This window comes from Ursus maritimus, unplaced genomic scaffold, assembly GCF_017311325.1.
Source record: "Ursus maritimus isolate PB19 unplaced genomic scaffold, ASM1731132v1 scaffold_9, whole genome shotgun sequence".
In the NCBI taxonomy this organism is placed as follows: domain Eukaryota; kingdom Metazoa; phylum Chordata; class Mammalia; order Carnivora; family Ursidae; genus Ursus; species Ursus maritimus.
Window position 1 is genome coordinate 73720147 of NW_024427107.1, and position 24139 is coordinate 73744285.

Consider the following 24139-nt stretch of genomic DNA (forward strand, 5'->3'; position numbering starts at 1 on the left):
GGACTGGGCGGCGGGGGGGGGGGGGTTGCAAGGTGTCAGCTTCTGCTTTGTCTTCAACTTGCCTTCCCTTCCCCCATCATTTATTGTTTTAAAATCGTTGGGGGGGGGACAACCTTTTGCAATTAGAAGTTTATTTTGAAAATTGTTAGAATTTAGAACCAAAATCCAGTAACCTACCTATTTCCCCTTGAGGCATTGAATGATCATTCTGTATCTTTGTATTGCTCTTTTTTTTCTGCCATGATGCCCTTTGTTTGGTGAATGACTGCGTGTATTTCAGGGGGAATTAAGGTGCCAGTACACTGGAAGCATTGTTCTTTCCTTAAAAAGAATTTGACGAAATGTTCATAATAATTCCGAGTAATGCTCAGAATTTTTTAATTATCTGGATTTGATTCTTTAGAATCATATAGCTTTCACAAGTTCTTTTTGAAATCTGTTCTATAATGAGATACTTGTAAATAAATCATTGCAGATTAAACACTGTATTAAGTGAGGAATACTAGCCTATATTTGTTCTATATGTTACAATTTTTAAACACTGTGATAAACATTATTTCTTTTGATATTTTCAGTCGCTTGGTGACTTTCTGCAAAAATGAAATAATCCAAAGCATTATTTCCGCAATCAAAATCAAGATCCCTGTACTACAGGAGTACCAGAAATTGGAGGGAGCATCGCTGTAGGGAGAGATGAACTGTGGTTGGGATCCTGGATCAGGGCTGGCTGTGGGACCTCCGCTGTGTCCCTGGATGCCTCCAAGCAGCTATTCCCTTCCCATACAATGAAGATTATAGCTACTTTGCTGCAGTGTTACAAGGATTAAATACCCGGAAGATAGTAAATAAATCCCGGCTGCCTGTATTATTGGTCTATTTTTGTTTATTACCTATGATGGGTAGAATTAATTACTCCCTTCCTCTTTATTAACCTTTTTCTTTCCTGGAGGAGTTTACTTTCCTTTCTTTCTATATATGTTTTAATCTTACGTGTTGTATGTATATTTAAGGATATTCCTGTCTAAATATTTGCTCTGTCTTTATAAAAATAGTTTATTTCCAAGCATTCTTAATATTTAGAGTATCAACTGTGTCCTGCTTCCTGGATGGTGTATGTGTGTGTGTTTACGATGAGTCTTTTCATCCTTATTAGACAGTGACATGCGTCTCTACTCTGCTGTGCCATTTATTTCTGTTTATGGAAGATTATTTGTAAGATCATGAGCTATATGAATCAATCTAGTCTGGGCAGGTTTTAGTGTACTCAACTCTGGTTTGAGTCTAATAGGCATTCAGTTAGGTTTGGATTTGCTTAAATAAAATAATTCCTTAGTGAAAACATTTGTCATGTTGGGAGTTAAAAAATTTCTTTTCAGGCCAGCAGCCACAGTAACGTTTTAGTAATCTGTCAAATAGAATTTACAGTGGCTTTGAACACTATTTATATATCTTTTAAGATCAATTTAAGTCCTCCAACTGGGCTGTTGCATTATTTTGAAATAGATTCTGAATGTTGAGCGTGTAGTTTTTCTCCTCCTTGTGTGGGCTTCTTGTTACCATCGATCCAGCCTAAGTCCTGTCCTCTCTGATCAGCTCAGGCAGGCTACGGTGTTGGAAAGGGGGTCTGCTGACTGTATTTCTGTCCCTACTCAGGCTTCGTTGTGCAGGCTCATTGGTGCTATTGACCTGCACTTTTATGACCCTTTGAAGTGATTTTTTTTTTTACTAAGTAGCTTTTATTTATTTGTTTATTTTCAGAGAGGGAGAGAGAGCAAGTGCTCATGCATCAGTGGGGGGAGGGCAGAGGGCGAAGAGAGGGCAAATCTGAAGCAGGCTCCATACTCAGTGCAGAGCCCAAGGTGGGGGTCAGTCCCACGACCCTGAGATCATGACCCTGAGCAAAAATCAGAAGTCGGACACCTAACCAACTGAGCCACCCAGGTACCCCTGAAGTAGCTTTTAAACAACTAGTAAGATGGTTTTGACATTAGATATTCCTTGATGTCAATTCTGACTCAACTTCTTATTACGTAACTATTGTCCAAACTTGTTAACCATTTGAATCCTCTGGTCTTATTCTGTAAAATAGACGTGATAGATCATAGATTTGGTAGAATAAAGAGAGACTGTAAGTCAAACACAGAGTCCTGTACCTGGTGAATCATTGTCAACAGAGTAATGACAATAGTCACCTCGTTAGCACTGGTTTAAGTGTCCTCTGAAACAACTTTCAGCATTTTGCCGTGTTAACGTTCCATGTGGTAAGCTCACATGGAAAGGAGACATCAGAAATTCTTTAACGACTCCTTTGGTTTTTACCGAAGATATAGGACTGGAGAGCTGCTCTTTGCCTTACCATGTCCTCTTTCCACCCTCTCCGCTCTGCTCTGTGGCCCGGAGGCCGGTGTGGATGGCAGGGGGGTGGTCTTAGCAGACACTCTGGCTTGTAGCTGGGTCAATACCTGCCCAGTGGAAGACACCAGCCGACGAGTGTCGGGAAAGAGAGGCGAGATCAGGGTGCTTGTTCTCTTTGGCTCCTTCCCTGTCAGGTTACTGCGACTTGTCTGCTTCCCTCTGTGGGAGTTCGTGACCCCGTCAGGCTGCCCTCGCGATACAGCCTCTTTCCTCGCCCCTTGGTGCTTCATGTCTTGGGGCAGTAACACCCCCCTTGCTAGCTGATCCTGGAGTGTTACACCATTCTTTGTTGCTATTGCAGATTCTCTGCACCTTTAATAGATGGGCCCTTAACTAAACCCTCTTCAGATTACCCAGTTTGAATGCCATATGTTTCCTTCTGGAATCCTGTTTCCTGCATCATTCACCCAGGGCAAGGACAGAAGCTCTAGGAATAGGCAGAGTTGCAGAGTATCAGGGTTTCTGGCTAACGGTTTCTGACCTAACAGTTGAATTTCATATGGGCTCGGCACAGGAATGTGTTGGTTCGTTAGTGCGCTCTTCCATTGACCTGTTTTGTAAAGAATGTGTAGAAACACTGTGTGCTGCAAGCCCGATGGGGCTGTTAGCTAGACAAAATGTTTTAATGGCCTGTGGGTGGAATATGTTGGGGAAGTGTCCTACATTCAGAGTCCTCAGTTTGAGTCTCGGTAATGTTGCTCGCAAGCTGTGTGACTTTTAGAAACATATTTTCAAACTTCTCTCCTGTGTGAAATGTGAATAACGCTCACCGGTCCTGGAATATGGTCAGGATGATGTGAGATAAAGCAGCAAAAAGACTGAATAAAAGGTGAGGCTATAAGCATGTGTGTTTGTAACGATGAGTTCTTTTCACCATCCGGTCTCACAGCGTGTACCGGGAGCCCTCACTACTTTCCAGTCACCATGAAAGGGATTGAAAGGGGGTAGCTGACAGTCTGTCGGAGAAGCCAGATGTGAAGTAGGAGGTTAGACCTGTGGGAAGCATCATGCTAGAGTGCTGTGTTTTGTTTTGTTTTTGGCAAACTGGTTGGGAATTCAAGGACAGCGCTTCTAGGAAGTAGAATTTAGTTGGAGACGACAAAGAGAAGACATCTCAAGGCAAAAAGCCCACAGAATGTTCCAGTTGTAGAGAGCAAGTTCCAAAGCCTACCTATGGCATGGTGGGCGTGGTGCTTTAGAACCTGTGGACGGCGGTGGGTGTTGTGGAATAGAGAAGACAGCACGGGGACAGGAGCACAGGTGTGTCCTGCGAGTTTTCTCTGATTGGATATTCAGTAGGCTTGACACTTTCTCTAAATATGAAGGCTTTGCCTCTGACGGCTTTCTCATTTGTCTTCAGTCCACGTCAACTATAAAGAAACTGTCTGGTGCCGTCCCACAGTGGTTTTTCATCCTGACAGACTGTTTTATTATCTAGCTATGTTTTAACCTGCCTCTCTCTCTCTCTCTCTCTCTCTCTCTGCATCGCACCCATGTCACTTGCTCCTGAGCTGCCAGATTGCCTTTCCTTAAGGATGTTTCCCATCACAACACTCCTCACCTAACAACTTTCAGTAGCTCCCTGTCATTACTGATCTGTTAGGATCTCAGTTTTGACCTTAGGAGCGTGGCCTGCCCTTTTATGCTTTTGTCCTCACTTCTTCTGTGGGCTGGCCCAAGAGAATGACCCCTCCTCTCAACCTGAACCTGTTCTGTCTTTCTGTAGGAACCCAGGACATGGGGCCAGGAAATGGAGTTCATGCCTAAGCTTGTTCCCTGATGGGCTCTGTGATGGCAGGATCTTGTCGTCCTTACTTGTCTGATCTTTTCCATTTTGTACTATTTGAAGAGAAAAGGGAAAAATAGGTTTTGCTATCTTAGTAAAACTCCATCTATCACCTGTACAGTCTGACTAATCGAATGAGCGAATGTGAACTAGTGTTACACGGGGCCACTTATCTGCAGTGAAGAATTCAACATTTCCTTGCCTGGCAAACTCCATTCCTTACCCTGTAGCACATACTTGCTAGCTTTTCAAATAATTGTTCCAGTTCCAAAGCTGCTAGTCCCTTTCCTGCAGCACTGTGTGCGTTATATTAAATTTGTCTGTTTCCATGCCACACATTCTCTATATTCTGTTCCCAGCACCTAGTACATTTCCTCAACATATCAGAACCCAGTCAGCGCTTTTGGGCAGGAGCCAGTCTTCACTGCTCACCCAAGTGAACCCCCTTGCATTTAAAATATTACCGGATTCTCAAAATAAAATGTTTTATGTGTAATTTTTGGAAATCTGTCTGTTGCTTCAAGTGCGATGAGCGGCCCAGGTAAATTCCCCTACAGTTTCAGTAAAGTAACACAGGAATGCAGAACTTATAGTGAGTGATCAAGAGAGAGAGTAACACTCTGGGTTACTAGCCTAGATGCAAAATATAAACATGGCCATTTCAGTATAAATTTTTATTCTCTTCTGTTTCAGTATTTTCAAAAATTTTATAAAATGTTTAAAATTTACTTTTATGTGATTTGAATGGGTGAAATAGTCATGTTTCAAAAATTTAGAACAACATAAAAGGTAAAGTCCTACATGTTATCCACTGATTCCATCATGCCCGCTAGTTAGCGCTGTTGCTAGTTCTTATCTGTAAGTAGAGAGACATTTTCTGTGCATATACAAGTGAATATGAACATATATTGTTACACCGTTTCCCCCTGTGTGTGTGTCTATGTGTCTCAACGGTGTATCTGGTGGAGGCCTTTTTCTATCAGAACACAGAGGTCTTGATCTTGTAAAGTCTATTTCATAGTGCATGTGTGCCCTAACTTCTATAACCAGGTTCCTGTTGATAGACGTTTAGATGATTTTCAGTGCTTTGCTATTAAAGACAATGCTATAAGCTTTGTATATAATATTTGACATTTAAGTATGTCTGTAGGGTGAATTCGTAGAAATGGAGTTGCTTGGAAAAAGGAAAATATCAGTTTAAATGTGCTCGATTCTATGAGAGAATTTAAGCATTTTTTTTTAAAGATTTATTTGAGAGAGAGAGCAGGGGGAGGGGCAAAGGGAGAGAAATCCTCAAGCAGACTCCCCGATGAGCCTGGAGCCTGACATGGGGCTCAATCCCACAACCCTGAGATCATGACCTGAGCTGAAATCAAGAGTCGGATGCTTAACTGACTGAGCCACCCAGGTGCCCTGAATTTAAGCATTTTTAATGTAAATTTACAGTGCTCAAATTATTCAATATTTTAAATAAATACTAAAAATTTAACACATGTAAATCCAAAGACGATTTGGCTGTTTTTTAGAGGATTACTGGATTTTACTGTATTTGATGGGCTAAAGTAAAAAAGGTGAGTGGCCATTGCTTAGGAAGCTCTGTAGTCGCCCAAGGCAAAAACAAAAAAGAAATGAACAAATAGAAAAAGACATCGTAACTGACACTAGATTTCTGGGCTGACAGAAATGTGATGTTTATGGTTTACAAACATAACATTTTAATCCTCTACATTATCTAAAACCTGATCACACATTTGCTTATTATTTCTGAGCTGGGAGATGGCATTGGTACATTGAACTGTGTGGTAACAAATGTAATCTGAGGATTAGTAAAAGTCAAATCCCTCATGCATTCGACCTCAGAAACCTGATTGGATTTCCTCTACGGTTGGCCATCACTGGCTGCAGTTAACGAAGAGGTTCTATCCCCGTGGGTGGTGTCAAGGACCTCCCCTTCCCTGGAGATCAGAGAGGTGGTCACATGAGCTTTGGAAAATGAAACTCCCAGAGGGAGGGGCATAAACACCAGATTTATACATCATGTTGTACAATCCCCCCTCCCTGTGCGTTTTTGGTTTTGTTTTGTTTTGTTTTGTTTGCGTTGTATTTTATGGGACTTCGTGAAAACATCAAACTACTTAAAATCCTCAGTGACATGGAAATTACAGAATTGTTGATTGAATGAACAGTCCCCCCAAAACACACAGAAGTTTTGACCAGTTTTTAATTTGGTAGCTGCAGGGCCCGGGAAAAGTTCAGCAGCCGTGTTTTAAGCCAGGTGCGTTTGACCCCAGGGATTGGGGCTCCTGCTGCTGCTGTGTGGGCCGTAGGTCCGGTCCGTGCAGACACGCACGGTTCACAATTTTCAAACAGATCTTAAACAGTGAAGTATTGGAACATAATTCAAAGCTTACTTAAGGTAACAAGATATTTTAGCAACATAAGATTTTCAAAGTTGACGGTCTAGAGAGGAAATTAGGTATGTTATATTTATTTTTTTTAATTTTAATTTTCCAAAATCATAGTATATCTCAAACTTCAATGTAATATATTATAAAATACATATTTTTTTCTAATTTTTTAATCTTTATGAATTTCTGTGTTGATTGAACTGTTTACTGTCACTGATGTGAGGAATGACATTTGAATGCTGACTATGGAGCTGCATGTCATGTATACGTTAAGTGCTCAAAATCATAAAAATGCAGTGTTATCTGACAATAGGTGATTACACCTATTTTAGCAAACGTCTATGTACATTAAAAGTTCTTTTTTTCTTTCTACAAAGTTTCAGTATATCTGATTTTGTTGAATCTTCTATGCTAAAGGCATTTCAAATTATAGCATAAATGCACAAATAAAAATGTGGAATTAATTTTCTTCTAATTAAAGCTGAAGTCGTGAATTATTATACTTGATGGAGCAGATGACATGTGACTTATTGTTCTTTACTGAGGAAAACGAAACTAGTTTAGCTCATCTACACCATTAGTCCTACAGTTTTTAAACCCTGTGTGTGTGTGTGTGTGTGTGTGTGCGCGTGAGCTTATATATTTATGGAAAACTTCTGAAAGAGTATATGATATTGTTATAGTCGTTGCCTCTGGAGTACAGGTGCAGGAGAAACCTTTTCTTTTGATTTTGCATCCTGTTACACTGTTTTAAATTTTTACCTTGTATATATTTCACTTTTATAGGAAAAAATCAAAATTAAAAGTACTCTTAAAGATGTTTTCAAAAACAATAACAAGGATTATCTAAGTAAATCTTCGCATTTCATATCCTTCTACTTTAATGTACATTGTTCCCATACAGATTCTGTTTAGAATCCGTTTTCTGGATCAAAACCTAGGGTACTACAAGAAAGCAGACTGAATAATCAGTTTATTTGGAAGTTTTGCATTATCTTGAGGGCCTTTCCTGCTTGCCTCCATCTCTCCCCAGCACTCTTTTTTTTTTTTTTTAAGATTTTATTTATTTATTTGACAGAGAGAGACAGCCAGGGAAAGAGGGAACCAAGCAGGGGGAGTGGGAGAGGGAGAAGCAGGCTCCTAAGGGAGGAGCCTGATGCAGGGCTCGATCCAAGAATGCTGGGATCATGCCCTGAGCCAAGCAGACACTTAACAACTGAGCCACCCAGGCGCCCCCTCCCCAGCGCTCTTAATCCCTTTTGTGTAGTGTCCCCTGACACCAGCCGGTTCTCCAGCATCAACTGCGTATCCAGCAGTTCAATCCAGTTCAATTCTGACACTGACTACTGGAGTTAGGGGGGGCCCCGCAGGAAGAGGGCTGTGTCCCACAAGACTGCCCTGATTCCAGACATCAACTGCAGGTGGGGTGCCCGGGCTGCCCACACTGCTGCCTGATGAGCTGCATGTGGGGGGTTCCGCAGCTCCTCCTCAGGTTCGATCACTTGCTGGAGTGACTCACAGCACTCGGGAAAGCACTCTACTTCCTATTATAGTTTGTTATAAAGGATACAAGTCAGGAACAGCCAAACAGGAGAGGGGGTGTGGAGGCAAGGTGTTGGGGGAAGGACACGGAGCTTCCGTGCCTCTCTAGGCACACCACCCTCCCCGCACCTGGATGTGTGCACCAGCCCAGAAGGTCTCCAGACTCTATTGCTGAGGGCGTTTTATGGTGTTTCATTACGTGGGCACAATTGATTAAAGTATTGGTTGGTGATGATTGAACTCCATTTCTAGCTCCTCTTCTCTCTCCACAGGGGGGAGAGCTTAGCCCTTGCTTGGTGTTTCTGGCAGTCAGCTCCTTCTTTCTCCAAGAGTCATCTCATTAGCATAAAGGCCTGTAAGGTTGAAAGGGGCTTGTTCCGAATGATAAGGTGCACTCCTATCAATCAGAAAACCCATAGGGTTTTAGGAAATCTGTGCCGGGAACCTGGGACAAAAAACAAATATATATTTTTCATTATACGTCACATACATACTAACTTTTTACCATGCATTGTTAAAGAAAAAATTATTCTGACACTTGTTAAAATAGTAAGGAAGACTTCATTCAGGACTATCATGATAGGTGTCAAGACTGTCACTGTGGAGAAGGGAGATCAGGTTCAACTCTGAATACAAGCAGGACAATTAGGGGTTTAGGGCTAAAGAACAGAATGAAGGGGAAGGTGGGGGGGGGCATCAGGGCCACTGGGCTCTTCAGTGGGAACTGAAGCCTCCAGCTGTCAGCAGACCCTCCATTTATCCTAAGGTGCCGTGAAAGTCTTATTTTCTGTCTTCTGTGACATAAAAATGGTGTCAGAGACTGCAGCGGCACACCGTCTTTGTCGTCAGACAAACCTGGAGGTAAAACCTGCTTCTGCTACGAGCAGAGTAACCTTTCTGAACTCCCTGTTTGCCATCCCTTGTGAGGACTGAATTATGTCGTGAATGTGGCACATACTAAATTCTGAAGTATTCCGAGCCCGACAAGCAGAACAAGGGAATACGTTTGCCCTCATACACCTGAGGCCGTGTCCGGGCCCTCTCCGTGCTGCGGTTCCCTCCTTGAACCTGCATGTCTTGTCCGTGTGGAAGGAGCGGTGCGTGCACACATTCAGCACCCCTTCAAGCGCCGTTTGTGTCCCTCTCGGCCAAATGCTATGGGCAACAACGTGAGGAAACAGCATCTGAAATTTTCCAAGATCTGGAAGGTGCGCGTAGTGTGTGCTTAGTGGTAGGTGTTTGTTGGATCAAGAAACAGATTTTGACCTAAGAGAAATTTATGTGCTGGTGGGACGGTATCGTGGTCCACCTGGGCTGCTAGAGCAGAAAACCAGAGACTGGGGAGCTTACGAACAGCAGACATTTATTTCTCACAGTTCTGGAGGCTGGAAGAACGAGATAAACATGCCTACAGATTTGGTATCACATGAGGGCCCACCCCCTTGTTCATAGAGGGCAGTTTTCTTGCTCTGTCCTCCTGGGGCAGAGGGGTGAAAGAGCTCCACCCGTAGGGTCTCTTTTATAAGGCACTGATCCTTTTCTTCAGGGCTTTACCCTCATGACCTCATCACCTCCTTAGAGCCCCCACCTCCTAAGACCATCACATCAGGGATTAGGATTTCAGCATGTGAACGGGAGGTTCCAGACTTCGTCTGTAACAGAGATACGCTGTGCAGTTACCACATTTTGTTTTCAGTAGGAGTCATAGTAGACCCGTACGTAAAGTGTTTGCTGAGCGTCAAGGTGGAAGTGATTGATTCTTTCCTTCCTGCCCTATTGGCAAAAGGGATAGTCACACATAAAAAATAGTATTTGATGTGGCTGAATCTTGAAGATGTATGAAGTTGAAATAACAATAACAGGCAGAGAAAAGAACGTTAACGAAGACTTGAGTGTATAGTTGATCCGTGTCCCTCGTGAGGAGGGTAGATTTGGTTGGGGAGGTCAACGGACAGAAGGTTATCTAGGGCTTTTCATGCCATCTTGAAGAATCGGTTCCTGCTGGTGTAAGCCTCGGAGAGCCTGGCAGAGCTGATGGATAGGGATGTCAGGACTTTGTAACCCTGCATGGAGAATGTTTTCTGGCTTTCTTAGCAGTTTGAGCAGCCCCTCTCTTGGATTCCAGAAGGCCCCAAGAAACTTACTTCTGTTTGTGTCTGTTTTTTAGCTAGTTCATTGTTTCCTCCATTAGCATGGGCTGTTGAGGTTTGACTTTGCAGAGCCATGGTACATGCCCTTTTTCTACTGTACTGGCGAAGAATGATTGATAAAATGGGAAATATGTCATTACTTGAAAAACTCCTGTTGATCTGATAGTCCGTATTTCTGTATTTGATTTCACGCCACAGTAGAGCTAACAGAACTTCCAGCCTCTGGGGTTCTACGTCAGACACTTCATGGTTCTCTTTTTCCCTCCACAGAAATAGAGAAGTTTCAAAAAGGAGAAGGCAAGGATGAAGAAAAGTACATCGATGTGGTGATTAATAAGAACATGAAGCTGGGACAGAAAGTGTTAATCCCAGTAAAGCAGTTCCCTAAGGTAAGATGGTGAGGCTTGCAGGTGTGGCAAACCTAATCACAGGGGAGCAGATGTTTAATTTATATTCCGTTTGATATTTTCTCGAAGTGTTCTCCCTTAGCATAGCGCTCCCCCACCTCACACCAACCCAGATACACTTTTAAAGTTAATTAAAAATTAAAAACTTATTTAGTGATCCTATCCTTTCTGTTTGACTTTAGTGTGAGTTAGGGAGCCCTAAAGAATTATGCTTATGCTTCTGAATCATCCTAGCAACGTGACTTTGGACAACCTACGTAACTTCTTTCTACTTTAATTTCTTCATTTATAAGATGAGGTTGGATTGTTAAGGATTAAATAAGATTATCCATATTAAGTGCTTAGCATAGGGCGTAAGCACATAAATGTTCAAAATATTATCTATTCTACTTCTCTGTTCCAGAAAAATACACTGTTTTTCATTTATTGCAAGTGTTACGTCATTGAACATGATTACAATAGGTGCTTTAAAGTTTCTATCTGATTCTAAATCTTGGTCATTTTAGATTTGGCATGACTTGATACATTGATACTCTTTCTATCTTGTTTTTCTTTCTTCTGAGTGTTCATGTCCATGATTTATGCATACTGCTGTTTACATTCGTAGTTCATTTCTTTTGATTGCTCACTAGTAGTCCATTACTTGAATATGCCACAATTTACTTATTCATTCACCAGGGCAGTTTTCAGTTTGGGGTTATTATAGATTAAATTGCCGTGAACATTTTCATACAAGTTTTCATACATTTTTATACTTTTTGTGATTGTATGTTTCTGTTTCTTTTGAGTAGATGCTTAAGATTTAACTTGCGATGGATTTAATTTTACAAGAAATTCCCATACTTTTTCCCCAACTGATCGTACCTTGTTGCATTTCCAGGAACGGTGCGAGCCAGCTGTAGCGGCTCTATATCCTCATCAGTGTCTGTTCTCAATCTGTTGCATTTTTAACCATTCGGATCATGTTGGTATTTTCCTGTGGTGTTCATTAGCATTTCCCTGATTAGGAATGATGTGTTTGTTTCATGTACTTACTGGCCACGCCTGTATCTTCTGTTTTGAAGTGTCTTTTTAGGTCCTTTGCCTATTTGTAAATGGGCTGTATGTCTTCTCATCATTGAGTTGTAGGAGCTTTTTTAAATATCTCAGATATAGGTCCTTTGTTAGATGTGTTCTGTGAATATTGGTTCAGTTGTGGCTTTCCTGTTATTTTCTTCATAGTGTCTTGCGATCTGCAGAAGTTTTTAATTTCGTGATGTCTGTCTAATATATCAGGTTTTTCTTTCCTTTTATGATTATTACCTTCTGTCAACTAACAAGTCTTTGCCAGCTTCAAAGAAATGCTAGAGTTGTTTATAAGTTATAAAGCTAGTCTCCTGTGTTTCTCTAAAAGCTTTACCATTACAGCTTTTTCTTTTAGGTCTGTGATACATCTCAGATTGCTTTTTGTGTATGTTGTGATGCAGAGAGTTCAAAATTTATTTTTTCTCCATGTGGATATCCAGTTTTTCCAGTACCATTTGTTGAAAGATGTTTTGCTCCCACTGATGGTGTTGGCATCTTTGATGAAAATTACATGACTATGTAAGCGAGGGTCTATTTTTCTCATGTTCTTTTTTGTTTCATTCATCGATTTATGGATCTTTATGTCACTACTACACTATCTTCATTACTGTAGTTTTTTATAATAAGACATGAAGTTAAGTGATGCAGTCCCTTCAACTTTGTCCTTCTTTTTCAAGATTGCTTAGATAGAGGTCCTTTTCAATTCCATATAAATTTAAGAATTATTTTATTAACTTTCACAAAACATTCTGCTGGGATAATGATTGTAATTACACTGTATTGATTATTTAATGGAAATATTACATCTTAACAACACTGAATCTTCGCTTCCTTGACATGGTACATCTTTCCATTTATAGATTTTTAATTTCTGTCAGCACTTTATGCTTTTCAGGGTTAAAGTCTTACTTGCCTTTTGTTAAATTCATTCTTAAATATTTTATGTTTTTTGATACTGTTGTACAATGGATATTTTAAAATTTTATTTTCTAATTTTTTTTCCTCCTAATAGAAAATTTTGTATATTGACCTTGTATTTTGCTACCTTGTTAAATTCACTTGTTTTCATGACTTGTTTTATAGATTAGTTAGGATATGCTGTGTACACAATCTTATCACCTACATAAATAGTTTACTTCTTTCTCTCCAATTTGTATGCTTTTTACTTATTCAGCTTGCATTGTTGTATCAGCTAGCATGTCTGTGTAATGCTTGAGTACAGGTAGTGAGATTAGGCCTTCTTCCATTGTTCCCAGAGTGGAAGGCATTAAAAGTGGTAACAGCCAGAGGGTTTTGTAGATGCCATTTGTTAGGTGGAAGAAGTCCCCTTCTATCTGTTTTGCTGAGAGATTTGATCCTGACTGGGTGGTGAATTCCATTGAATGCCTTTTCTGCATCTATTGAAATGAACACAGAAGGTTACTTTTTTACACTGTTAATATAGTGAATTACATCGATTGATTTGTCTGAATTAAACCAGCTTTGCATTCCTGGGTAAAACCCTACTAATGATCATCTCTTTTATATATTGTTGGGTTCAAATGCATCTATGTGCATGGCTGATACTGGCCTTTAATTTTTTTTTTCATGTATCACATCTTTCTCAGATTTTGATATTAGTGTTATGCTGGTTTCATAAAGTGAGGAGTGTTCCTTTCTTTTTTTATTTTTAAACCCCAAAGTATTTATGTCAGTTTGATGCTGTTTCATCCTCAGTATTTGATAGAATTCACCAGTGAAGCCCTTTGAGCCTTAAGTTTGATGATGAGTTCAGTCTTTAATTGACATGGCACTAATCACATTTCCTATTTCATCTTTTGTGGTCTTCCCCCTCACCCCAAGGGATTTGTCCATTTCATCATAATATTTTAGCTATTACTTTTTCAAATACTTTTTTATGACCCTTTCTCTCCCCACCTTTGAAGACCAGTTACACATATGGTCAATGTTTTGATATTCTCAAAATGGTTCCTGTATCTCTTTTCTCTTTCCCCCCTCCCCACCCTGTTCTTTAGATCGGACTTCACCTTCTCTATCTTCAATTCATGGGTTATCTCTTACATTATCTTGATTTTTCTGTTAAGCCCATCAGATAATTTTTTTATATCAGGTATTGTAATGATCTGTTTCAGAATTTATTATTTGCTTCATATATAAATATGTGTATGTGAAAAAAAATTTCTCTGCTGGGATTTCCTGCTTTTTATTCATTACAGGTGTTACATTATTTTGTGTCATTGAGTGCAGATAAAACAGGTGCTTTAAAGTCTAATTCCAAAATCCTCATCATCTTGGATTTGACCTGGCTTGATCAACTTTTATCTTGATAGTGAGTCACAGTGTTCCGGTATTTTGTGTGTGGAGTAACTTTGGATCGTGTTCTGGGCGTAGTGAGTGTTGTGTTGTCAAGACTCTGGATGCTGTTCTGCTGTTTGAGGAACAGTGGTGATGTGGCGTTCAGACTGCAGACTTGCTGAGCAGAGTGCAGACCTCAGTTCAGGTCTTCTCTTAGTTTGACTTCTGCATTTGCTTGTGGCATACAAGGTCCTGGGGTCAGCCAGAGATTTGGGTGGATTTTTACACAAACTTGGAGGCCCCCTGTCTCTGACTCTGTCATTCCTAGTGTCTGTCACTCACGCTTCGGCACTGGGGTTGCCTCAGATTCTGCCACTCAGGCTAAAAACTGTAAAACCAGTCAGTTTGCCCAGTCTCAGGCTTCCCCATCTGGACTCCCTTCCAGAATCTCCTTGTTTTTGATCATTCTCCAAAGGCTTCAGACAATTGATTTTTGTGTTTTGTTTAGAGTTTAAGAATTTATAGTTGCTATCTGTAGATGGTCATCCTGTTAGGAGCCTACACAGCCGTACTTGCAGAAGTGAAGGTATGTATTTTTAGTAAAGAGAAAACTGTGTTGTGAACATTTCATAGACAGACTCGTTACTGAACAAAGCATGGTTTACAGAACCTTTGTACATTGATCACTCTGCTTGATACACTGTATGCACGATATGCAGTAGGTAGAAAGATGAACAGACACTCTCCTGTCCTTAAATAGTTCATAGTCTAGTAGATGATTAATCTGGAATTAATACTTTGTGTATATGAGTGAGTATATGAAATAAAGTATGTGTATAAAATACCTGAAATAAAATCTCAAATATTGTTTTCTACTGTCAGCTTTGATGAGAGTGGGGGAAGACAAATTATAATTTCTGTGTCTGACAGAGAGCAGAGTCTATTTCAAGTACTTAGAATATCTGAAGTAGGCTGCTTAGAAATCCACTGCTTTCAGAATGCTGAAAACAGATATTTCTGCTTAGCCTAACTGAGCCTGGGAGTTTCAGCCAGACTTTTGTAAGGCTAATTTGGCCCTTGTGGCAGTTCTAAGCAAAAGCTTTGGTGCTGGTGTCAGTAGACGAGCTGGAGGAAGCTGGTGGTCGGCCTTCCGGAGTGGCAGTGGGCAGAGTGCAGCTTCAGCTGCTGGGGCAGGAGGGCAGTGCTGCTTGTGAGACTCCGTCTCATAAAAGGATTTCCATTAATCGAATATTTTCTCTTACTGACCCACTTCCAGCACTCCCTTCCAGTGGACAGCACTGAACGGGAGTCTTTTAGTATCGAGAGCTAAGGCGCCTTCGCCCCCTGAGTTATATGTGTGAAACTCAAAGTAAACACTGTTTTATGGGGTGTCTTTTTAAGACTCAAAGCTGTAGAAATTGTTATCCAGAGTTTTCCTGTGGACAAACCCTTACCCTTGGTTCTGAGCAGTGGCTAGATACAACGTAAGTGCCAAATCAACATTGGAACCCATAGGTCCTTTGTGGTCTAGATTTTACAGTCTTTTGTTGTTGTTTCATACATCATACATCCCTTCATATACCTGATATTTACTGGAAAAACAGAAGTGATTAAGACGTGGTCCTTTGTCACAGGAAGATCTGTTCTGTGGGGAGTGCAGATGAACAGCCTAACGTCTGTGATACAGCGTGAGAAGTTCAAGGTTAGGTGCTCTGGGAAGACAGGAGGATCACGTTGACACTCTGGGAGAAGCCTTCCCGAAGGCAACGGTCTCTGAAGGAGTTAGCTGGGTTTGGGTCAGAAGTGAGACAGGGTGAGGTTGAGGGGTGGCCATGACAGGGGAACACAGGGCAGAGGGCAGTTGTGAAATTACAAGCCATTTTATTTGGCTAAACAGGTTAATTTCAATAAAATGTGCAGATTTTTATGGAGTAGTAATAGGTAAAGCAATAAGGGAGCCGAGTGTGGGGTAGGGCTAGCCGGTGAGGGCTGCAGAGGTCGAACAGGAAGTGACGTGTGGGCTGGATCGGAGTATGAGGCAGGCTTCTCCAGCTGGGTCCGTGTTGGGAACTGTTTCAGAAGCAGGGCACGCTGCATGCAGAGTCGTGCTGGGGCGGAAGACTCCTGTGAACCCATTGGAAAAGCAGAGGCTCTAAGATGAAATACGTTACATCTCTGTGTCACATTACACACGCATGCATGCTCTGTGCTTGGTAAGATGTCTGCTACAGTGCTAAGTAAGAAAAGAAAAAACAACATGTAAAGCAGATAATATCCCAGTTGGACCATTATTTAGAAGAAAAAAAACCAACTAGACTCTTAAGAGCAGTTACTTTCTAGAGGGTAAGGTCATGTGACGCTTTCTGTTTTACCTATTTCTGTACTTCAGTGTTCAACAATTTGGTGCAAATTTTATAACTGGGATAAAAAAAAAAGGTTTCCATTTTAGGGAAAAAAAATGGTCCTGAGATTGTTAATTTGGGAGAGACCTTTGTACTGTGATTGTTAAGATTTAGTGTACTGAGTTCAATTCTGTCAGTTTCAGTTATAAGTTTAAGTTAGAGTTACTAGTTTTCTTAATTTGCTAGTTGTTTAATCCCTAAGCATTCTAATACATGCAGACTATTTTCAAGTAACATTATATTAATCAACATGGTTTGTTACATTGAATGTTTTCCTATTATGGACGTATTTTAAATTTGATATGTTTGTGGTTTCACAGAAGCTCTTAGGTTGGGTCTTGAGAGAGAGGAGAGAGAAGTACTTAGAGAAACATGTGCCCTCCTGGAGTTTGCATTAAAGCTCAGGGAAATTTTCTTTTTAAAAATTGGTTTGCATTTTTCCCCTGTAACATGTTGCAGACAAGTAAAAAATCCATGAATTTACTATGGGGTAGAAACCTATTCCATAGAAATCTTGATGGGTTTAAAAAGTTCCCACAGTAGTAAATATTTTGCCAGTTATGTTGGTATGTAAGCACTTGCCTTTTCTGTGACTCCTAATTGATTTTCAGAGGCACATAATATTTTTTCCAGAGGCTTTATGTGAAAATCATGTTTATTTTTGGTGTCCAGGCAGTAGTTTACCTGCAGCCATAAAGTGATAATAGACTTGTACGTTAGTTCTTGACGTGTAGGTACCATTACGAAAATTGATGGTGGTGGCCATTGGGGATTTTGAAACTTGCTGACCTCACGGAAGCCTGACACTAAAAATAATCACTTTAAGACACATGTATTTGTGATAATTTGCTAGTGTCCCTCCTGGTATCCGTTACATTTTGGGACCCCATGATGAAGTAGGAGGGCCGCTTTGGACTCTAGAACCTCAGGGAATGTACTGACCTGTAAGGCCGTTGTTCGACCACACACCATCCCGGTCAGCCTTCGCCCACCATCTCAGCAGCCCCCCGGGGAAGCGGGAGCTGTGCGGTTGTAGGTGGACACGGAGGAACACATCGGCAGAGGCTGTTTTCCCTCCGTTGTGATCTTGTGACACATGCTGCTGTCATGACAATTAGAAAGTTATTTAAATTGGTATTTGTAAATAGGATAACATCCAGAAAATATTATGAAGGAATTTCAAATCTTATGCTGTGACTTTTCCTTTATTCTCTTTAAAGTTCTTGATTATTGGCCATAAAGTAGCACTTAAAGCTAGATTTAGATTTGTTACGTGGACCCCAAACCAGCCAGACATAAATTGTGGGGTTCCTGAAAGAATTTATGTTCCATCCCTCTTGTGTTACGCCCAGCTCTGTCATTTACTAGCTTTCTGACACCTGCTGTGTCCCCTCGGTGCATGTCTCTCTCTCTCCCTCCTCTTCACCTCCTCTCCATCCCCATCAGACCAAGCACCTCCTGGGCACCTCTGCTTGGATGTCCCACAGACCTCTTACATTTGGTGTGCCCAAAAATGACCTTCGTTCCTCCTCTTCTTGGCAAACCTAGACCTTTTTCTGTGTTCCTTATTTCACTGAATGACAACACATATACCTAAGTGCCCGTGCCTGAAATCAGTGTGTGATTTTTTTCTAGTAGCTTCTACTTGATTTACCTCCTCCCCCTCCACTCTTGACACACCATGACTTACACATTTATTATTTCTACTTCCTCAATTAATGACCATTCATCTCTGTGTTTGCATTCCATTACTGCTCCTTAATTTATACTGTCATCCCTCACCCATCTTATGTAACAGGCTCTTGTCCAGATCTGTTTCTTCCCTTTAGTTCCATACTCTCGCAGCTAGACTGTTGAAGTCTGGGAGTTTCTAGTTAACAATTTCAAGCTCATTATTGAATAGTTTGCTTTTTTTGTTTGTTTTGTCATCTGCTGACCCAAAGAATAGAATCCAGCCTTGAGCAAATAGAGATAGAAAGTATGTAGATTATTTCACATTGTACATTATTTTGTATGCTCGTGTGTATGGATTTTGCCTATATCATCTCCTGGAGAAGTTCTTTGTACACTTCATTGATTTTTAGAGTTGCTGATGTCTAAGTAAGTTGAGCTGTTTGCCATTTAGAAGTAGATACTATGTTAAAATTACAATCAATGTAGCAACACCAAATAATCTCCACTACTACCAATAATACTTAGTGATTTGTGTTGGCAAATTAATAAACTTAATTATTTTTACCTGTAGCTTTAAGAAGTCACAATAATTTCTGCACCAAAGAAAAATCAATAAAAACTGTGTTGACTTGTGCCATTTGATTTGGGGTTAAAGTTTATTTAATTCCACAGGATTTCTTGAGAAACTATTCTGTAGGAAAAATGATGAGTAACTATGGGTCCCAGTTACTCCCAAGGGATTGATACTTTAATGGGAGAAACAGAGTACATGTCACTAAATAATATAGAGTAAATACGACGTTAACACTACAAGAATTTAAGGATGTAAGACAGAGAGCTATTTTTGGAGAAAAAAATACAAATGGGATTAAATTTAGGCCTTAAAGTGTAAGTTCAGGATCTTAACAAGTAGAGATCAGAAGGGAGGGCAGAGTGACTGTTGAGCCAGAACGGTTTAATTATGGGGAATGGTAGGTTGTAGCAGTCACTGGAATGGTGACAGCTAGTCTGGAAAGCCTTCAGTGCTATACTTGGGCATCAGAGTTTTATGTAGCTGGGAGGGAGCCCTGGAGACTGATGACATAGAGACAGATAGACAATCAGAACGTATAGGGGAAGGTGCTTTGTATTATAAAAGAACTTACTCTCTCTCTCTCTTTTTTTTTAATTCCTCTTAAAATTTAGGAATGATTGACTTAATTACAAGTTTGGAATGTTTAAACAAGTTTAAACAAGTTTGGAATGACTTTTATTCTTAGGGAATTCATCTTTGTAGATAGAAGTGATTGATGTATCAGAATCATAGAAGTTGTTGTCAGTGATCCAAAGACTGACTTAGTTACTATCTCTGCTAAGAGACAAGCGTGGTATTTCTGAAGACCCACTCTACTTCATGTGGATGCCATGGTCCCGGGTCTGTTACTAGGTTTACTATTGTTTGGAGGTTGGCATTTATGACATTGGTTTAATTCAAGTAAGATCAGTATTCTGAATATCAGCTAAATTGTAGGTTTATTTAACCATTGGGTTAGTGGTTACATTATTGGAATCTAAAATGGCCCATAGAGCTAATAAAAGCAGTGATCTGGTCTTTTGTTTCATGAAAAGGCAGGTAAGACAGATCTCATTTACTCTTTACTTTCCATTCTTGCCCTTGGGCAGGAATCAGAGGAGTGTGGAGATTATGAGCAAAATGTGTTTCTTGAGGGTTTAATTCTCTTTCCCCGTTAAAGTGAAAGCAAATGCTTTGGTGATGTTTTCCAAAGAGGGATGTATGCACAACAATATATTTGGTGCTAGAAGCCCTTGCTAGAACTTCTGTTTCTATATATATATATATAGTTTATGGTTTTCTATGTGTCAGACACTGTTCCAGCATCTTACATGTATTAATCTTTACAACTTTAGGAGGGAATGATTATCTCCTGTTCACATATGAAAAAACTAAAGAACAGCGAAGTAATTTGCTAAGGGTTATGCAGTTACTAAGTAAAAGGCATTTGAATCCCAGAAATCTGGCTCCAGAGCCCATGCTCTTCATTCAAGAAATTAAACTTCATATTAGTATTTAGTACCTAGATGAATGCTGGTTCCATTACAGGGTTCACGTGAGTGCCTACAGTTCCGTGCACGCTGAGACCGTGTCTTGCAGTAAAGGTGTGTGGGGCGGGGAGCGGATTCCACAGGGCGGGTCTCACCAAGTCTTAATTTGCTTTCGGTATGTTAGGGCATATAACTGTGATATGTGCCTCGTTATGGATGCATGGGCTACATTACCGAGTTTTAGTTAAACTTACCTTTAAATGGGCATAGATCATTGCAAAAGAAACTGTGAATTAAAGGTCTACAAATACATTCAAAATCAGCAAGAAAAATGGCAGCGCTGATCCTTCCCCTGCGCCTGGTCCAAGCTCAGCCTTATAACAAAGTGAAAGCACCTGTGATCCAGCTGGATATGACAAGAATCTTCTCAAACTGGAACTATTTCTCTATGTCCAGTATTGTTAATGATGAATCTTTTGCCCTAAGTGTTAGAATATTAACCAAGGTAGAATGGATACAGAATTTTAAAATAAATGAGTGCATACATACATACACAGATACACATATGTACACACACATATACAGTTTACGTGTGTGTGTATTTATATATCTCTGTGAGAGCTGTGGGGGCCAGTGGCGGGGGTAATTCTTCGCTGCCTAACGTAAGATCTTGGCATACTTGAGGCAATGGCCCAAGGGTGCATTTGTGTTTGCCGTCACTGGTGACCTGCTCCCTTTGGCCTCCTTCCTCTGTTACATCTTCTTAGCTCTTAAATTAATGAGATATATACTTCATACCGTATCCAAGCATTTAAAAAAATTCTTTGTATCCTCTCTTTTGTTTCACAATCCTACTTCAGACCCATCTCTGTGTTACTGAACTACGTTGTCTATCTGGTACGTACCCTATTATTTTGTAGTCTTTCTCAGATGTCTTTTTAAGCATTTTAATGAACGTTTAGATTTTATAAGACACTCAATTATGAGATGCTGTTGGCCAGTTAGGACCCATATACCGGAAATCTACCTTCCATCTGTGCTTGTGTGGCACATTCTAGGTTTTCTTTAAGTTAATTAAACTGGGTTAAACCCTTGGGTAGTGATTGGTATACTCTGGACATTAATTTTGATTGACATTCATTATTCTCTTTGAATGCATGAGACAGTGCTTGCTAGAAGCGAGGTGCGGTTGTAAGCAGTTTTGCATTGTTGCACAGATGAATGAGACAGAGTCTCTGCCCTCAGAGGGTCACAACCTCTGCCTCCCTTAGGGAAAATAGGTAGGCAGGTACATTGCTAGGCCTAGAAAAGACTGTGATGTTTGAGGCTATGAAAACTTTTTGGTAAATGACTGCTTTGTCCTTGTTCTCTGTGCTGGTGCTCTGCCCCAGTGATCACTCCCGGCCCTTCCTTGAGTCTGTCCTGACCTTGCAGCTCCCGTCCAGTGAGAGCTTGCAGCAGAGCCCACGTGATGCTGGCTTCAGAGCATGTGCTTTAAGGGGAACAGGAAGCTTCTGCTTTTCTGATCTTGGAAGCCCAGTGCCAGGAAAAATCTCTGCCACCTGAGGCCACCATGATAAGTGGGAGCCTGGGAGCCCAGGATACCCAGGTGGGGTAGAGTCGATGAAACCAAGGAGAACTGAGGACCCCAGCTGACAGCCACCATCAGCAGTAACAGACATGGGAACAAGCCATCATGAGAGTGGGTCCTCCTGTCCAAGCTGATCTGGCCGTTGCCGCATGAACTCCCGCAGGGCTTACATTGCTGAATTGTGAGCAGATAAATCAGTGGTTATTGGTTAAAGCCATTAAGTTTTGGGTTAGTTTGTTACGTAGCTGTAGATAACCAGGGTAGCGTTACAGAGTAGCTGTTGCATCCTGCTCCTCTTGCTTCCAAGTCAGGCCGGGCGTGTGCAACGACCTACGTGTGCACGTGTCGCCTGCAGGTCAGGGTTTTAGGGTTCGAGTGGCAGGGCTGTGAAGGGGAGAAGGGCCATCGTGAACCGAAGATGTTGCTTTTAGCAAGTGTCAGGTTTATCCCGGGATTTTATTTTGGCGGTGAAATAGTTCAGTGCATTTAAGAAAAGCCGTGGAGGTGAAGGCAGCACTCGAAAGTTTAGTTCCCGTCAGGGAAGGTCCCGTAACACTTGTGTTTCTGTTTGTCACCATGGACAGAAGGGACTCCACCACTGACAGCATGTGACGCTTTGAAGCGTCTTGTGCCACAGAGTGCTTTCCTCTTGTGCCGAAGAGCGCTTTCTGTTCTGTGATACAGCTGATACAGCTGTGGCTTTCTCAAAATAAAGCAACAATAGCCGGGAGACTAGAGTCCTAGTCCCAGGCCCATGAGCTTATTCTTTTCCTTTTGTTGATTCAGTACTTTTTTTTTTTTTTAAGATGACTCCATGTCGAGCAGTGTGTTGAGAGTGGAGATGGGAATTAAGATGTTGATTCAGAGTTGAGCAAAACACATTCCCTCTTCTCAGGAATCTAACACAAAAGACAGTATCTTAAAATATGGCTTGGTGAGTGTCACCTGGGAATGCAGGAGGAGAAAGAGTGAGTGTGGTCCCGGGATGCTGAGAGGCGCCCCTGGAGCAGAAGCCATCTGCGCCTGGGAGATGATGTGAGCAGGGGCTGGCTGTGAGCTGGGACTGGCTGTGCACGTGCTTCGTCCCCTGGAGCTCTCTCTCCCTTCAGTGTAAAGTTTTGTCATCCTTAAAGGAGTCAGTTCCTATCAACAGGGAACAGTTAAGCAGTGACCAAAATACAAAGAGAAAATGAAACCATCCAGATTGCCATCTATATTTTAAACTCAGAATTAAATCCGGGTTCTTGACAAAGGTCTACCAGGCCCGCTGGATGTCTGTCTTTGACCCTCTTCCTTCCCAGCCCTGACTCGCTCTGCTCCCCTCACGCTGCCAGCTTCTTGGTTCTCAGAAGCGCCTTCATGCCCAAGGGCCTTTGCACCTGCTGATCACATGCAGGAAGCACTCTGTCCCCACGCCCTTGCATGGGACACAGCTCCTGTGCAGGCATCACAGTCCAGGCCTCGGGGACACCCAGGCGCTCTGCAGTTGCTTTCGTCCAGCTCCATGGATGCTCAGTGCCAGTTAGCCAGCATGGTCGTCTGCGCGTAAGCTGCACTTGTCACCTGGCTCTTACTGCTGGACCGGGAAACTCCGTATGAGCAGGCTCACCATCTCCTCCTCTTTTCTACTTGGGCCCTAGAACGAGCTTGTCTCTTCACCAGTGTTGCAGTCTTCGTAACACGTGCTGAAGGCTGGAACCTGATCTAAGGACATGCTTTGTTGACTTTGTCAGTATTTTAAAAAACAAAGCAAAGTGGTCTTGTTCTCCTTGCCCCTGCAGATTAAGCTTTTGTTCAGGGGGGTGATGAGGACATGGGTCTGAGCAGATCTCAGCAGTGGCTGCTTCCTTCTCCCACACGGCACACAGGGAAGTAGCCTTGGGAGTCCTCTCCACTGAGTGATCTTACCTGTGAGCCTGTAGAGGTTGGGGACGGGAGTGTTGAATTCCTGCACAAAAGACCTTTAAGGAGGTGTCGACTCCTGCGGCTTTTAGGGCTTTGTGCTCTCACTCGAGCCCGTCCAGGTAAGCCCAGGAGCAAATGCTGCAGGGCCTGAACTCTGCCCTACCTGTGCTTGGTGTTTGCCCTCGGGCTTGGGCGTTAACCTGTGTTCTGTCCAGCTTTCTTCTTGTCTTAAAGGGCAAGAGTGAGGTTCTTTTCAGCTCTACATCTGAGCTGAAATGGGTGTTCTTGGAACATGGTAGTTTTGAGAAACAGCAGTGGCTAAAGTCAAAAGCAGGAGAGTAGTAGAGCCAGAGAGGCGGGCACCAGGCGGCTCAGGAAGGTCCTTTCTCAGCAGTCAGGACACTGGGACTTGATTCTGAAGACAGTTGGGAGTTGTATTTGAATCATAGTGTACCC

General features: G+C 41.6%; 1 protein-coding gene across 1 annotated transcript in view; it reads left to right on the top strand.

Moving 5' to 3' along the window:
• KHDRBS3 (KH RNA binding domain containing, signal transduction associated 3) overlaps positions 1-24139 on the top strand; it is a 177785-nt gene that overhangs the window by 53122 nt on the left and 100524 nt on the right. Inside the window, exon 2 of the mRNA XM_040626044.1 lies at positions 10572-10690. Within this exon, the coding sequence (XP_040481978.1) occupies positions 10572-10690 (119 nt within the window). The remainder of the gene's footprint in view (positions 1-10571; positions 10691-24139) is intronic.